Raw genomic sequence first — 16,371 nt, forward strand, 5'->3', positions numbered from 1 at the left:
ACTGTTGCATTGCCTCAGGTCGCCCGTGTCATGGCCAAAATGTTGCACATGAACACACCACAAAGACTACAGCCAACGGCAAATTAACAGCTATGTTTTGTACCTACTTGAGAGAGAGTACCTCTCCATACCAGCATGTGGCCATAGTCTTTAATCATTATTAAAAATGTAAGGTTGATTGGATGTATTCAAGATGCTTAGTCAGTTAGCACATTAACAACACAACTAGATGTTGAAAGAACAAACAATTTTTTTGCTGTGCGCTAGTAAACAATAACACAAACAACTGTTTCAGCTAAAGAGCTCAATGGCTTAAAAAAAAAGACCTCTCCTAATACGAGGTATTTGTTAAGATCTCACTTCCTCTTGACTTTTGTTGTTTGTTTTCTTACCAAACTTCTCTTTCTCTTCTTGTGTACTGTACTGCCACCAGAAGGCTCTGCTGTCTCCTTATTGAAAATGCTGAGTCAGCAAAAAAACAACAACAAAAAAACCAACAGTGTGGGACACACCGTAAAAACTAGGGCAGACACACACCGACAGCCTGACATTAACCACCAGCCTACCGGCGGCATGGTGTGTCAGGGTCTTAAGCCTCTTCTCCAGAGGCTAAGACGCATGTATTGTGTTCCCTGTTCCTCTAACACAAACCTCCTTCGTTTTAATCCACTATCAGCTAACAAACACACAACCACAAGACATTGCCCCTCTCTATTGATATCACGCTCTGTCATCGCCCCGTTCCTCCTCCCTTGCCACTAAAGTGCAAAAGAAAATGCCAACACAGTGCTGTGAGATGCGGCTGTATATCTAAACAGGTCATCATCATTATCACTGTAAATCCCTTCATCTCCTTAAACACACACACCAAAGCTCCTTTAGTAAGAACATGTCTCAGAGACAGAAAAGTCCACAGCATGAGGATAAAGTTGACCCCGCCAATGCTGGAGCGTGCTTGTGGGTGAACAATAAAAACTGGCTTGTTGTCTCATTATGTCTGCCTTGGGCGAGGATGTGGACAAAGGACTAATGAGGACACACAGCTCAGAGATTGCCATATGCTGAAAAACAGACAGGGAAAATGAGACACAAACACTGCGACTGAGATAGAGAAGATCTGAAGGTTGCCGGGAGGTTATATTAGCAGCACATATCCTTACAGTATGTGTCTATCAGCCATAAATTGCTAAACAAGAAAGCACCGTTGTGGATTGAATTTGAATAAACAACTCGCTTTAAAGGATGTTTTCTTTATAAATACGCTCACAATCAATTGGCGATTCCTTTCCTCCAAAGCACAGAGGGCTTTTTAATTTCATCTTTTCTACCCTTATGCCATCCATTCATCCTTCATTTCCTCCAAGTTAGTACCCTTTGAGTGACAATAACAGTGACTGAGTAGGCAATAAAGATTTTGCACCAAAACACAGTATAAGTTGATATATTGTTAAGAGCAGTCTGATTATTTGTGTGTTCCTCCTCATCAAGATAAGCAGTCTGAAGAACGGGTGGATTCTCACAGTCGCTCTGCTGTATTTTGTTCCTCTGCACGGGAGACAAGACCTTGTGGTCAGCTCCAGCAGTCAGCAGTAATGTCACACTGGTATCGAGCCTGTGGAAGGCTCAGCCAATGAGAACTAATGTATCAAGATGGGATCCTGTCGTGGTTGGTTTGGTTTAAGATGGAGGTGCAGCAGCGAAGACAAGTGAAATGTGGCCTGTTTGGCCATTTTTAAACAGCAGATACTCTAACTGAGGGCATGAAGGCTCAGGATGAGACAACCCAAAGGCCAGAGTAAATGCTGGAATAATATTTTTCTGCAAAATATGGATATGTCAGATTTGTATGTTGTAGTTGATATGTTGAAGCTTTATATTTCAATTTAAGCATTGTACCTTGTTTGGACACTACAAACATGGCTAGAAATGGAGATGGATTGTGGAAAAAAAATGCTTTTGTTGCTACATCACAGTTGGAAATGTCTCAACAAGTTATGAAAAAATACCAAATTTTATTACCACAAACACAGCTGGATATGCTGAGACATTTCGTGAAAAAAAAAATATTTTTGTCGCTACATCACAGCTGGAAATATCTCAACAAGTTATGAAAAAATACTCAGTTTTATTACCACAAACAGGGCTGGAAATGTACTGTTAAAAAATACCCTGCTTTGTTGCCAGAAACACAGTTAGAAATGTGTATTATTAAAAAATACTTCCTTTTGTTGACACAAATGTGGCTGGAAATGCCCAAATATGTTGTGAAAAACATACTCAGTTTTGTCATCCCAAACACAGCTGGAAATGTCCAAACAAGTCATTGAAAAATATCCAGTTTTGTCACCAAAAAACATGGCTGGAAATATCCAAACATATCATGAAAAGAAAGTCTGTTGTCGCCACAAACACCGTTGGAAATGTCACGATATGCTGATAAAAACATCCGTTTTTGTAACCACCACTACAGTTGGAAATTCTCCAACATGTTGTTAAAAAATACCCAGTGTTGTCACCACAGCTAGAAATGTCCCAACCCGTCGTGAAAAGAGAACCCGTTTTGTCACCACAAACATAGCTGTAAATGTCTCTTTAAATTGTGAAAAAATATCCGTTTTGTCGCTACAAACATGCCTGGAAATGTGTCAGTTGTCTCACTTAGGTCTCATGCTTTGCACCATAACCTTCCTTCTCTGAATGAGAAATTTATATGTACATGTAATCTAAACCATGTCACTCTATAAATGTTAATATCAGATGCATGAAATGTGCAAAAGTAAAATATCCGGGATTTGAACACATTGCACATTTGCAGTGTACAATAACAACATGTTATCCTGGCAAATGGGCTGAATGAGAAGTGAGCTCAATAGGACTATGTGAGAACATTTTTATGAAATAAAATCCTATTATTAAAATGCTATATAAAGCTGCCTTTTCTGCTGTGGGCCAGATTTATTAAAGTCCTGCTATCGGACACCAACAAACAAAAACATAGTAGTCGTGTTAGTGGACCTGAAAAATGAAAAAAAAATATCATTACAGCTGACAAGGTTGCACCATGCCAGAAATAATGAAGCAATGATTTCACATTGAGGTTAGATGCTTAGAAAACATCTTTCAAAGATGTGAGCATCTACAATAATTACTTGATCGTCGTTTAGTAAATCAACAGGAAATCCATCTGCTACTTTGATATTTGTTTCAGTCATAAATCATCCAGAGATGCCAATTTCTCTCTGGTTCCTTCTCCTAAAATGTGAGGAGCTGCTGCTTCGCTCTGATTGCAAACTGAAATTCTTTGGGTTTTGGACTGTTGGTTGGACATCATCTTGGGCTTTGAGAAAATTAGATTTTTTTTCACGATTAGTTTTCATTTCAGACAAAACCATTCATTAAGAAAATAATTGTCAGGTTAATCTCAAATGAAAATAATCACTTGTCACAGCCCATAATTACTCCACTAATAAAACAGAGAGGAGGTGTTGCTAATGGATTTCAGTAACATTTAACATTTAACTTGAAATAAAGTGTTAAGACCTATTGTTAAGAAACAACAGGTGTGACCCACATCGCCACTGTAATAAGACTGACACTTTCTATCCTACTAATATTTAAAAATCAACTCAAACCAGTCCAGTGGTGAAAAATAACTCAGTACATTTACTTAGTACTGTACTTAACGACAATTTTGGAGTTGTACTTTACATGAGAATTTTCATGTGATGCTACTTGATACCTCTAATACATTTCTGCGTAAAATACCTTCACTTTCAGCTTATTTATTTAACAGTTGTAGTTATTTCATAGATAGATTTAAACTAAACAATATATGATTAAAAGTAATGCTTGTAGCTCTGGTGAAAGATGTTGATGTGAGACTTATTCTCAGGTTGTCAAACACTAATGTTTTGGGATGGTGGTTTCATCCTCCTAACATCCAAAAGCATCAGTATTTGATGACCTAGAACAATATTTTCCCAGACTTACATACTGCATCTCTAAACCAGTGGTTGCTAAACATTTTGGTTTGAGACCCATTATGGAACAGCAGTGTGTAGTTGTAGCCCCTTGTCACATTTCAGATGTTTATGTGTTGTTGGCAATTCCACCAAAAAAAAAAGAAAATTTCAGACTAAAATTCTCAGTTGCATTCATTTAAATAACTGTTAGAGGCCAAAACAGGTGAGTCTGAGGACGAAAAATTAATTTCAGTGCAAACGGAAAATGAAGTTGTATTGTATCATATGACTTTTATTTGTAGGATTTCTTGTAGGATTGTGGATTCATTTAAATAACTGTTAAGAGCCCCAGATAGTAGGTGGGTCTAAGGATGAAAAAGGGACTTCAGTGAAAACTGAAAATAAGGTTGTATTGTATCATATCGTTTCATATCATATGACTTTTACTTGTAGGACATCGTGTAGAGCTGTGGATTCCTTTGAATAATTGTTAGAGGCACAGATAATGGGTCTAACGATGCAAAGGGGACCTTACTGCAAACTGAAAATAAAGTTGCATCATATTGTATCATACTGTATCGTATCGTATCATATCATACAATTTAACTTTTAAGATATCATGCAGGATTGTGGATCCCTTTAAATAACAGTTAGAAGCCCAGATAAGAAGGTCTAAGGACACAAAAGGAATTTCAGAGTAAACTCAAAATAAACATCATATCATATTGTATCATATAGTATCGTATCGTATCATATTGTATGGTATCGTATCGTAGAACTTTTACTTGTAGTATTTTTACATTAATGTACTGGTATTTTTACTGAAGTAAAAGATCTGAGTACTTCTTCCACCACTAGACTCTCCTTTGCTCTCTTTATCTGTCTTCTCAATTATCTACCCTGCAAACCATCATCAACCTTCATCCACAGTTACAGCCCCACTGTATGAAACTCAACACAACACGTCACCTGCTCTACTGTAACTGATGCAGAGGCATCACCAGAGGAGCCTCCTGCTTCCAGGAATCCACTTCACTTCACATATTCATTAGATTCTGTACAGTGTATGGGAATACATCTCTGAAAAGCTCACCCCTTATTGGACTGCAGCCTTAGGGCCTTTGTTATGATTGGATGCGTACAAAAAGCCAGCCACCCCCTCCGTGTGTCTCTCGTTGTAAAGGTCTGCTCCTGCATATTAAACAGACTGGAGCGTTGCTGCAATCAAATGCAGGAACTCCTTCATCTACATTATCACTTCAGTGAATAAATAAATAACTAATCACTACTGAGACAATGAGAACATGAAGTACACAGTGTGGCTGCAGAGAAGAGGTGTGTCTTTTTTGGAGGGGGTCAAAAAGAGGGTTGGGGGTAGTGGTGGTGGGGGGGGGACAAGACTTGTCAATGTGATGAAGACAGATGATGAGGCTGCATTGCTGTAAACGAGTGAGTCAGCCCTCCCCTCAGACAGACACAGGGCTGCGGGAGGCAGAAGGAGGGGAGGAGGAGGCGGGACAGAAGGAGGGAGATGAGGAAATGCATGGGAACTGTCCCCGGTGCTGAAATCTAGAACGGCTGCTTTCTAACAGTTCAGCTCAGTACAGGAAGGAGGAGGAAAAAAAATCCAAAGCAGAGGCATGCTGTCTTTCAAAAGCTGACCCACATCTCGAACAATCAGTATCACCAGTTTTAGTGTAACAGGTCAGTAATTGACCTGCTTTCTAATGCGAGAGAAACAAAATGATGCATTTATCACACCTGCCGAGCTCCAAAATCCAACGCGGGGGGAGTGTAATATATGCCCAAACAAAAGCTTTGCTGTTGAGTTTTTCCACACAGATGCCGTCCCAAGTCAGTTATTTGGCATTCTGATCACAAAGCCAGGGGAGGGAGATTCTCCACCATGTAATTCTTTCTGAGCCAAGTCAAAAAGATTCTCATTAAAGTGCTTTTTATATCCCAAAACCTCAGTCCCCAGGGACAATTGTATTGGGTTGTCATGCCATTTGTAGACTAATCATCTTCACACACACACACACACACACACACACACACACACACACACACGCCTCATAAGAAGTGAATGTGAAAGGGCCTGGATCAACAGGAATTGGATATTGCAAATTGAAAGGCATCTACCCCCCCAATACACACACATATTCTTTTAAATTATTTTGTTGCATTATTCATCTTTCAAAGCTGTCATGCTTTGTGGCGAAACCCTCTGTCAGTTTGCTCCACATCACAGATGCACCATGAGATGGATTCTTACTCTGTGTGTTGCAGACAGCTGATCTAAGGAGGAATTCAGCTGTATCATTTAGAAGCAAGGAAGGTGATACAGCTATATTAGATAGTGATGTGACTGCCAAGATCAGGCTACAAAGCACACTTCACACTCGCAAAAAAAAACCTCAAGCACTGCTGCTGTCACCTTTTTGTCACAGCAGCTGAGATCCAACTTTGGTTGTATAGACTTTGTTACCCTGATTTTTTTTCTCTCTCCACAACACCAAAGCTGCTTTATTGCCTGCTTTCATTTAAAACTCATGACAAATGAGAGCTTCACTGATGGAGCCTCCTCACTTGCAAATACTGTAAATTAAAAAAAAATGGTCAACTTGCAGTCAGGCAGCAATTCCTCTCAGTTTGACATGTAAAGATTATGCAACAGGTCTAGTACTTGCAGAAGCCACCCCATAAGGGTCATTGTTGCAAATATTGAGTGTTTTAGAAGAGGCCATCAGGAGAATGATGTCACAAGTCCGTAAATAAGGGTCCTTTTCTCGGGCACTGCAGAGACCAGGCGGGTGTGGTGACTGCATTAGTAGACGCGCAATCCCCGGCGCAAACGCTCGCACAAGACCACGATGTGGACATCCCTGTGACGGCTTTCCACCATCGCTATGACTACCTTCTACTTGTCGGACGTGTCTTGAAGTTCAAATCATTAACGTGCAGCCGGGGAGATTTGACAAATTCAACCGATCTCGCATTTTATTCCGACAGCCAAAAGGTGCCCATTGACGGTGCGCCTCCCCAAACCCCGTGTTTGATAGACAAATACATGCACAATGACAATCTGACATCTGCTCCCCATCTGACAACAGCTTAGTATTCTCCACAGACACCCCGCTCTCTCCCTCAGAGCACCCCATGCCGTTTTTCTACCCCTCTGAACCCCACTCTTTCTCATTCCTATGCGGCTCTTTTTTTTTTTTTTTTTTGCTCTCTCTCTCTCTCTCCGAGCCAGCTTATTTCCACACACGAACAACAACGGAATTGAACAGCGGCTTCATAAAATATGCAGGTAAAAAAAGGTAACTCGGAAAGCAGCACATCACTTTTCATGCTCTGCTGAGAACTGACCTCCCAGTCTAACGAATCCCACTCTTCGGTAAACATCCGGAGGATTTCTTTTCATCCAAAAAAGCGGACCAGGCGCAGCGGCTCTATGGAGCGACTGGGCGATGCGATGCCATTGCGCTTTTGGTATTATCCTCATGAAATCAATTTGAACAGGGGGACGTCGTCAGGAGAAGGCATCTCGGGCGCCGTCGAGACCAACTTGAGAGCGACACAGATGAGCGATGCTACGCTTTACAGTCCAACATTTTTCGCTCGCTCGATGGTTGCAACCAATTAGCACACCACTTGCGCTCGGAGGCGAATAGCTCCTGACAAGGCGCTCCTTCTCTTGAGCCTCGCTGCTATTTCAGCTGCTGTGCTGCTTTTTGGAAAAAGGTGGCAGACTATACAACACAACGCAACTTCTCATTTCCAGGATATGGGGGGGTGGGGGGTGGGGGGGTATTTAGCGTAGCGCACACTCCAAAGCCAATAAATCCCCCGTAGCGCATTTGACAAATCCTTTCCCTCTGCTGAGGAGCAACAATAAATGAAGCCTTTAAAAGGTCCCTGCATGAAGTGCCTCTTAAAACACGTGACTCCATCTATTCCATGGTGTGAAAAAAAGATGCATTTGATCCATAAAAGGCCCTAAGCAGTGGGAGACGCGTTATGTGAGGGGGCATTGGTGGGGCTTAAAAAAAAAAGAAGAATGACACTACAGTAGACTTACTCACCATTAGCACTGCAAAGTTATTATGATGGGTGCAATGAATAGTGGTCGTGTTGCCCCCGGAGCCTGTTATGTGGCAGCCCTCTGCCCTCCAGCCACCGTGTCCATCAAGCAGGTCAAAATCCCAATAGGCTGCGGTGGGGTCTACACCCAGTGCGAAGTGCCTGAGAGCAATAGTAACGGAGTGCACGGCGCTCCCGAGGCTGCACCCATCTGCAAAGCAAAAAAAAAAAAAAAGAAACACATTCAATTAAGGAAGCCAAGTGGAAAGTGGCCAAAAGAAGCGTGGACACAAGGCGCGCACGTTTCACATGCAAACACGCGCGTTGTGCAGACATTACTCAAGTGTCACGCTGCAGTTGACAGACTGTTTGTGTGAAGTGTTGTGCATGAACTTTCAATTTTTTTTTCTTTCTCTCTCTCCAGGGATAGAAATGCAGCGGTGATGTTGATGTGCATGCAGTGATTTTATTCATTTCAAATAAACAGTGATGTATTTTGGCACACTATGTCTGCAAAGCGTGTTCCAACATGTTGCGCAGAACAAACTGCCAGACTGCGTGCGTGCGCGTGTTTGTGTGTCTGTGTGTGTAAGCATGTCGGCAATACATACAGCGTTGACATCACAGGCATGATGATAAAAATGGATTTCCTCTTACCTAATTTGGTGAAAGCAACTGGTGTTGAAACGCTCCTACGCTTCCCATCGTCGGCGAGATTTGACGAATTCCCCGTGCAAGGGAAGAGTTTCCCATTGCGAAACACAATAAACTGCAGCTTGCAAGTGGAGTTATCAACAGATTGCAACGCAGAGGAGGAGATAGGCGTACCAGCCAGCGGTAAATGGATTGAGGCGACTGCCACTGAGTTCTGCGGATGGAACAAAAAAAGAGAGGAAAATAAAAATTAAATAATGTCTCCGAGATGCGCAGGGGGGAGAAAAGAGAAAAAAAACAAACTCCCATAGAAAAAGACTGACAAATTGCTTTCCTCTCCAGGAGTGGAGGCGACCATAAACCACAAGTGACCAAGGGAATGAGAATCACGTTTGAAGCGCTCTAGTGCGCCTATTTGGTCAGGCTCCCTGCCGCAGAGGTGGAAATGGTTCTTACCATTTCAGCTTGAGGGCACATCAACACTGCAGCTTGATTTAAAGAGACAACCGGTCTGACTTTATCTTCTTTTCACCGACTATAAACACCGAGGAACCCCCCCGAAAAAGAAAAAAACAAAACATCCTTGGGAACATTATGGGTGAAAAGGGGGTTCTGGGAGGAAGGCATGGCTTGTATGTCAAGGTGTAGACAACTCGCCATCTTTGAGCACAAGTGAATCCAAAGTGTAAAACTTGCTTTTTATTGCTGTCACTAAAACCCCTCCAAGGATCCCCTGAGCACCCAAAAATCCCATCAGAGTCGAGATCCACTGTGATCATTTTGCATTTTAAACAAAACTGCACATGAGCAGTCAGGAATTCTGAGCCTTCCCTGTCCCAAGAAAATCTGTGCTAAAAATCAGGAACCAGCCTTTTTTTTTTTTTTTTTTTTTTTTTGGAGCTGCATGATAACAGCTGCAGGAACTTTGCCACATGCATTAGTGAGCTGACGCCCCTGGTGGACAAAATGTTGTTAAAGGGTGTGTGTGGACCTGCACTTACAGGACAGTACGGACGGCACTTAACCCTACCAAAAGATCAAGTTTAATAATAAAAAAAGCTTTCAGAGTGGTGCTGTCAGCATATAAGATCCGCACACACTCCATGCATCCTATCAGGTGATAGAACTGCACCGGCTCTGATCTGCTCAATATTTCATAGAAGAGGTACATGTACAGGCAAAAACACATTATTGGAAAGTAGAGGCTTCTGCACACATGATCCCAGCTGATATTTACTCAGAAAATTGCTAATCTTCTGGCCAGTGACCTTCATCAGAGTATGAGACACTCCAGTACCCAGAAGAGGCTGATATCCTCTTTATTGATGATTACACTGAAATTGTTTATTCATCAACTGAAGTTATTAACACATTTTTTGCACCGTGAACAATTTCCAAGAAAAAGCAAAAACACAATTTATCCATTAAACGGCCCTAATTGAGAATGATGCTAATGACGAGGCTGATGATGTGTTCATAGTAAAGATAATGATTGTGTTTTCAAATGTTTTGTTCGGCTTTCAATCACGTCACCCCGCAGCGTGAGGGGGATCAGCGCTTTGAGCCTAGAGGGGAGGGAAGCTTCCTGCCCAAGATGAATGTAGATGCCCATAAAGTGCCCTTACAGTTAATGGGGAGCTGCTTAGTCAGACGTTCAGCCCCAATCAATGTCAGGGTGAAAGATGGCCAAATTTCTTAATCAAGTTAAACAAGAGCTCTTTTGTCCATTCCTATGTTTCTTGTGCTGGCTACAGTGTTGTGGTGTTTGTTAAATGTGTGTAGGGATGTTAATTTTGCTTTCAACAGCCCAATATCCAGTAATCGGTAATTAAGCAGATACATTTTAAGGAGAAAAAAACTGACAAACACAAAATTGACATACAAAAGGCCTTTCTTTTTAGTTCAGTGCTCCATTGTCCCAGTGAGCGTTAGTGCTGCATTTAGGCTGCGTTAAAATGCAGAAACAAAGTGCCCAAGTGAGCAAGTGCACTAGAAACTTCTGCCGGTCAGTTTGACTACTTCCGGTTTAGCACTCTGCTAACTGGAATAGGTGTTATCAGACCAAAGTGATCAGATCCCGATAAGTCAATTGAGTCATTTTGCAGGGATTTGACTCATATACAGACATCCCTTTCCCAGGGTAAGTAGGGGGCCCAATAGCATCAAATGACAGACTCAGAGTTTGTAATTCCACTGTTAGGCAGCTAGAAAAAATTTGCTTCAAAGCCCAACGCACTTTCTGCTGGCCTGGATACCAGTGGCAAATGCACATGAGTGGCATTGCAAGCTAGCTCCCGCCAAACCTGAGCGGTGCGCAGTTCAGTGGTGGTTAACCGATTAACACTTAACCATTGACATTCCTAACACTGTAGCAATGACAGACTTTGTGGCCTCCTCAGATACAAGAGTCTGGGTTGTTTTGTTTCTCTGGCCTTTCTATTATTGTGGAAAATAATGCTACATAGGTGATAAAGAGCAGCAGCGTGCTTAAGCACAATGTCTTTACATTACACCAACCGTGTGTGAAGAGCCTGTGGTGATTTTTACAGCATCGGGTTAGTTCGCTATTAGTTTCTGCATTGACTCACACTTGAAAGGCTATTGATTTTCATCCTGCGGTGTGTGTATGTGTGCGGGGAGGAAGAAAGACACAGAATCCTTGCCTTGAAATTTATGTTGCATCATTTCCTTTCTCCAAACAGCTCAAGCCTGGCAGTCTGTTTCCGAGACGTCATGAGATACAGACATCAGAAGACAGAGGCGGAGAGGGGTTGAGCCTCGGTGACCATCGAGAGACGGGAGATATAAGGGGTCCCTTCTCACACGGCGAACACACGTCAGGTGACCCCTACGCCCCTGGGGAACGTTTCAAGGCGTACGACTCACAAAAAGAAATCTTATCTCGTATACTTGTCTCCTCATCTCTTTTTACATCTTTTATCCCCTTTTATGTAGCGTATCAAAGGGATTTACAGCCCAGAGGGTGCGCTATAAGCCACGGCGTGTGCAAGGTCCCGTTCTAAGCGACAATCTATGTTCCTCCTGAGCAACCTAAACAGCTACATTTCCTCAACCCCAACGCCACCAGGGACCTCACACTTCAGAGTTGATTTAGCTGGTTGTACCTCAGCCGTCTGACCTTCTTCCGAGCCCCTGCCTTTCCAACAGGGCAGCATGCTGTAGCCTTAGTAACCATAATCACACGCTCCCCTCCGTTTCTCGCTCTAGCCTCGGGATCGTTCTCTTTCTCCCTTTTTTATTCCACTTCTTCCTCTCCTTACAGAGGGCATCCAGGTGAATGTCAGCTCCTATTTCAGGCTGTTCCCTCTCCAACTTCCTCCTTCCCTCTCTCCTCCATCCTCCTCCACCTGCTCCGTGATGCAGGGCCCTGCTTGATTGAACCACAAAGCTGCAAAACAGCCTGCAGGGCAAAACACAACAGCGCCGTGTGACCCGGGGCAGCCACCAAATCACAGCATAAACATCACGCTTAAACGTGGCTCCTTGACTTCACAGGGGGGATTACTGTGGATGTGTGTTTAGACAAAGAGGTGAGAATTAAGAGCCAGCGAGTGTGCTTTTATTGCATAATCCAAAATTAGAAAAAGCTACGGCTCTGTGCCTTTGTAGATATATCTGTGGGAGAGATAAATTTATTTATTTGCGCAGGCGGCAACTTGAAAATTAACTATAAATGAAATGAATTTAGTTTAAAGGGCAGCCTGCTGAGCTCGGCCCCAGCCGAGAAGAACTGCTGACGAGCAGGATGGGAGATTTGCATAATTTTTTTTTTGTGTGTGTGTGTGTTTGTAGTCATTGGCAGTCCTGTCACCCCAGACGTGGTCAAAGACACAGTGACCATGACAAACAGGTAGACATCGGAGAACTTCACTGGGTCATTTCTACCAATAAATCAGTTTGCACACATTTAGTGAGACCTGGTGCACATGCCTCTGCAGGAGCTACTTTTGCGTTTTTATTGCCTGACATTAAAAAATACAAACAAAGGACACATAATTCTACTGAAGTGATTGCCATGGTTGCAGCATGAAAGGCGTTCTCCTTTTGAGTGTTATTATATTGTATTGTTATTAGCAATACTTATCAAGAGAAATTAAACACAGCCCTACGCGGTTGCCATGCCAACAAGAGTCTGTTTCCTCCAGACGGGTTGCGCTGGTTGAGGGTTGGGGGGGGGTTGGTATTTGAGCAGATTTGAAGCAGGAAACCAGGCTCTTTGGAAAGGAAGGGATGTGCTTCAGCTGTCAGCTGCACTCCCCTCAGTCAGCTCTGACTCAAACTGTCACATCGCAGCGATGGGTCTGAACAAAACCATTCAAGAGGCTGCAACAGATGGACAACATTGTTTGACTAAAAAGGCATTGTGGATTACAGATTAATGAGTTTATTGTGTGTAAAAGCATAACTAACACATTAGCTGCGGGGTGGTAGATAATGAGCCAAAAGGAGCCAAGTCTTTGAAACAGAACAGATCTTAGGAGGGAAGTTTTTGGTGTTAATTAATGCTAATAAATGATTCTCTGCAGAAACTCATTGGCTGTTGTCATCTTCCTGCGTACCTAGAATTGTATCATAAAAGTGTGTCTCATCAGTCTCCTGATACCACGTCAATGCAGCCGACATGCCCATTATTAGTGAAGGCAAAGATGACTGTGACTCAGTGCAGAGTGTCTCTTGAAAGCACATATTTTCATTCAGCATTGTCATGATAAGAAACAATTTGGGCACACAAAGAAAAAAAAAAACAAACATTCATATGAGTCATCGCCCATCCATTCTCAAAGGGTCAGTTCACCCAAATCCCAAAATAACATATTCTACCTTGGTGGTATCACGACATCCAGATAGTTTCTGTTTAATGTGCAAAGATTGAAAGATATCCCCCAATGAATCTTAAGCTTTAACTAGCAGAACAATGGCAGCTATTCACAGTGAGGTCTGTAGATTTATCCACAGTGAAAGGAACACGGTTTGTGGAAAGCATTCTTAAAGCCAGACAAAATGTTCATATCGGAAGATTCTGCGGAAAAAAAAAATCTGGATTGTGTGAATGAACGATGTTTTTATTTTAGGTTCAATCTCAACCTTTTTAAAGATAGGAGATATTACTTTTTCTTTTGTCTGTGCATGACAATTATAGAATAGTTAAGATGAGGGAAAGATAGTAGTGATGGGAAAGAAACCATGGTTAAATTATGGTTTGGACAACTGAAACAAACTCAAGTGTAAACCTATCCGTGGCAATGACATATTATGAAAAGTGTGCATAATAGAAAGATGGTGGATGGGTCGAAGAACACGCAGGACTTTCACTCGAGAGACTGGTGTTCATGCTCAGTGTAAAACCAAAAGTCAATGCTGAGGTTATTTATTTTACTTAACATCATGTCTCATACATGTCATTTGACTTATGTTAAATGTAAACTTGCCTTTCCAGTGAATACAGAAGTTAATTTGAAAGGACACTTTAGTATATATAACAACCAGAGATTAACACTCCATCCCAATGCATCAAACACTGATGCCAGAGGGGAACCTGAAGCATCATAGTTAGAAACATAGTAAAAAACAGTTCTTAATGCAGCTTTTAATGCAGGAGGCCTCTTAATGTTGGTGTTGGATATTAATCAGAAAGTGCGGATTCATCCTTTATGAATGTATTTCTGGGGGGTACGAGACCGTATAAAGGCCAGACCTCTGATTTAATGGCCAAATTTCCATTTTTTTCAGCAGTTACAATAGATCTGTTTTTGTCTTCATTGTTGATGATGGCTGATTCCCAGTTGGGAAATTACTAATCCAATCTAAACTTTGTGGGCCTGATTAAGAGCAACGGACACAATCTTCCTGCTATACAGCCAAAAAAGTATGCTACTTCCATGAATGATAGTGTCAGAAGAATAGCTGCAAATATGGATGAAATCAATGACACTGTCAGGGTTTGTTTTTTAAAGTCAAACTTAAAAAAATAACAAAGTTTTAGTCTGCAATCACTGTGACATACATTATCTTTAAGAATATAATTAAAACACAATATGGCCAGGTAGGTACAGAGGTACAATGTTGTAAAATGTAGTCAGCGGGCCAAATCCATTAATAAAAAATAAAATTACTTTTAAATGTAAATGAGACTGCCAATGTCTCCTTACTTCATGCATGAATTCCTCTTTATCAGTAACTGGGTTTATGCACTTTGTTATCCTGAGTACATATCTGGAGATTAGTGGAGTAAAACACACCCACACACCCACACTTTTTTTTTTTACCTTTTTTATTACCTTCTAATAACGACCGCTGCAATTGGTTTTCTAAAAACCTGGATGAATAAAACCAAAACTGTCTGCATGGCTGGATGCCACTAGGAGTATTTGAGAGAATATGATTTTTGCAGTTTGGATGAGATAACTCTTTAGCATGAATCAATCTTTGTTGTCTTTGAGGAAAATTTACATTTCAGTTCAACTGAAATGGTTTTTAAGACAACAGTCTTTTTTCTCTTCTGATTTTAGTTGGAGGCTTTGAATCAGAAAATAAAAGAAACTTCATAATAAGTATTTTGTTTAGACATCTCACTATGTTTTAAGAAATCAATACTGAAAACATGACATCTGTCTCTATCGTCTCACTGTTAATGAGCAGACAGAATAAAGGTTTGAATGCGTCACTGAGTAAATAACATTCATATTCCTGGCCACTGGAGGTGAAGAAACAGCTCTCCAAGCGCCTACAGAGAGCCAATGACAAAACCAGAGCCTTTTATCTATTCATGTATTCATTCACTCTCTAAACCATTCATTACCTGTTTATTCACCAACAACCTCTCTCTGAATACTGCTGAACGAGCTATAATTGGAGTGTTTGTGAAGAAGACTGACTGGAATCCCAAGAAAAGAGTAAGCGTTCGGTCCACAACAATATACCTTTTTACCGTGGGTTGAGATAGACTTTCACAAGCTCTCACACAAACAGTTGTGTGGTCCTTTTGGAGTCGCTCCAGGTCGTGTTTTACTATCACCACATTCTCTCTCCCACGCTCATCCTTCTCAAGTTTGATTCAGCTGCAGGGCATGAGAGACAGGATTAATGGACGGTCATTTGGTGCAGCAATAACAGTTGGATATCACACAAAGTGGGTGTGCGAGCACTGCCCGGGAGGTGAAACACAGTCATAACTTTGGATTAGGCCATGGGGATAAACGTATGAGTTCCCTTTAATTCAGTACATCCAAGAGCTCTGTTTTTTCAATTGCTCCCAGATTAGCCTTCACTTATTTTGGGTCATTGATCCGCCGGAGAAAAGGACATGACAGTGATACAATCAAAGTTGTTTTGCGCCCCTAATTCATCAATAGATTTTTCTTTTCTGTTGCACCTGTCGGCTGGTGTTATTTCAGACACGCTGCATAAGCCAGAAATACTGCACCAATATCAAATGTCACAGCTCGTCCGTCCCTCGCGCTGCCGGCGTAGATTCAACCAGAAAGTGTGCATTCCACTCCAACAACGTGATTAAAGTAGATCTCCATTTGAAGAGAGAGGAGGGTGGAACAATTGCGGTCTCGTTGGGCCCCTTTCTCAGATTGTAATTTGAGATTCGGCTCGGAGGTGAAATGAATGTGAACTGGTGTGTGCGCTTGTGCAGATTGAA

The 16,371-nt window shown here is 41.8% G+C and overlaps 1 protein-coding gene across 2 annotated transcripts in view; it reads right to left on the reverse strand.

The window, feature by feature from the left end:
* The window catches only part of LOC121954402 (adhesion G protein-coupled receptor A3), a 216,533-nt gene that overhangs the window by 63,763 nt on the left and 136,399 nt on the right, over nt 1–16,371 (reverse strand). For both annotated transcript variants that reach the window (XM_042501885.1, XM_042501884.1), the window contains 2 exons: nt 8,706–8,916; nt 8,051–8,259 (listed from right to left, as the gene is read on the reverse strand). In XM_042501885.1, the coding sequence (XP_042357819.1) occupies nt 8,051–8,259; nt 8,706–8,916 (420 nt within the window). The remainder of the gene's footprint in view (nt 1–8,050; nt 8,260–8,705; nt 8,917–16,371) is intronic.

The sequence above is a fragment of the Plectropomus leopardus genome, chromosome 15 (assembly GCF_008729295.1).
Source record: "Plectropomus leopardus isolate mb chromosome 15, YSFRI_Pleo_2.0, whole genome shotgun sequence".
Taxonomy (NCBI): Eukaryota; Metazoa; Chordata; class Actinopteri; order Perciformes; family Serranidae; genus Plectropomus; species Plectropomus leopardus.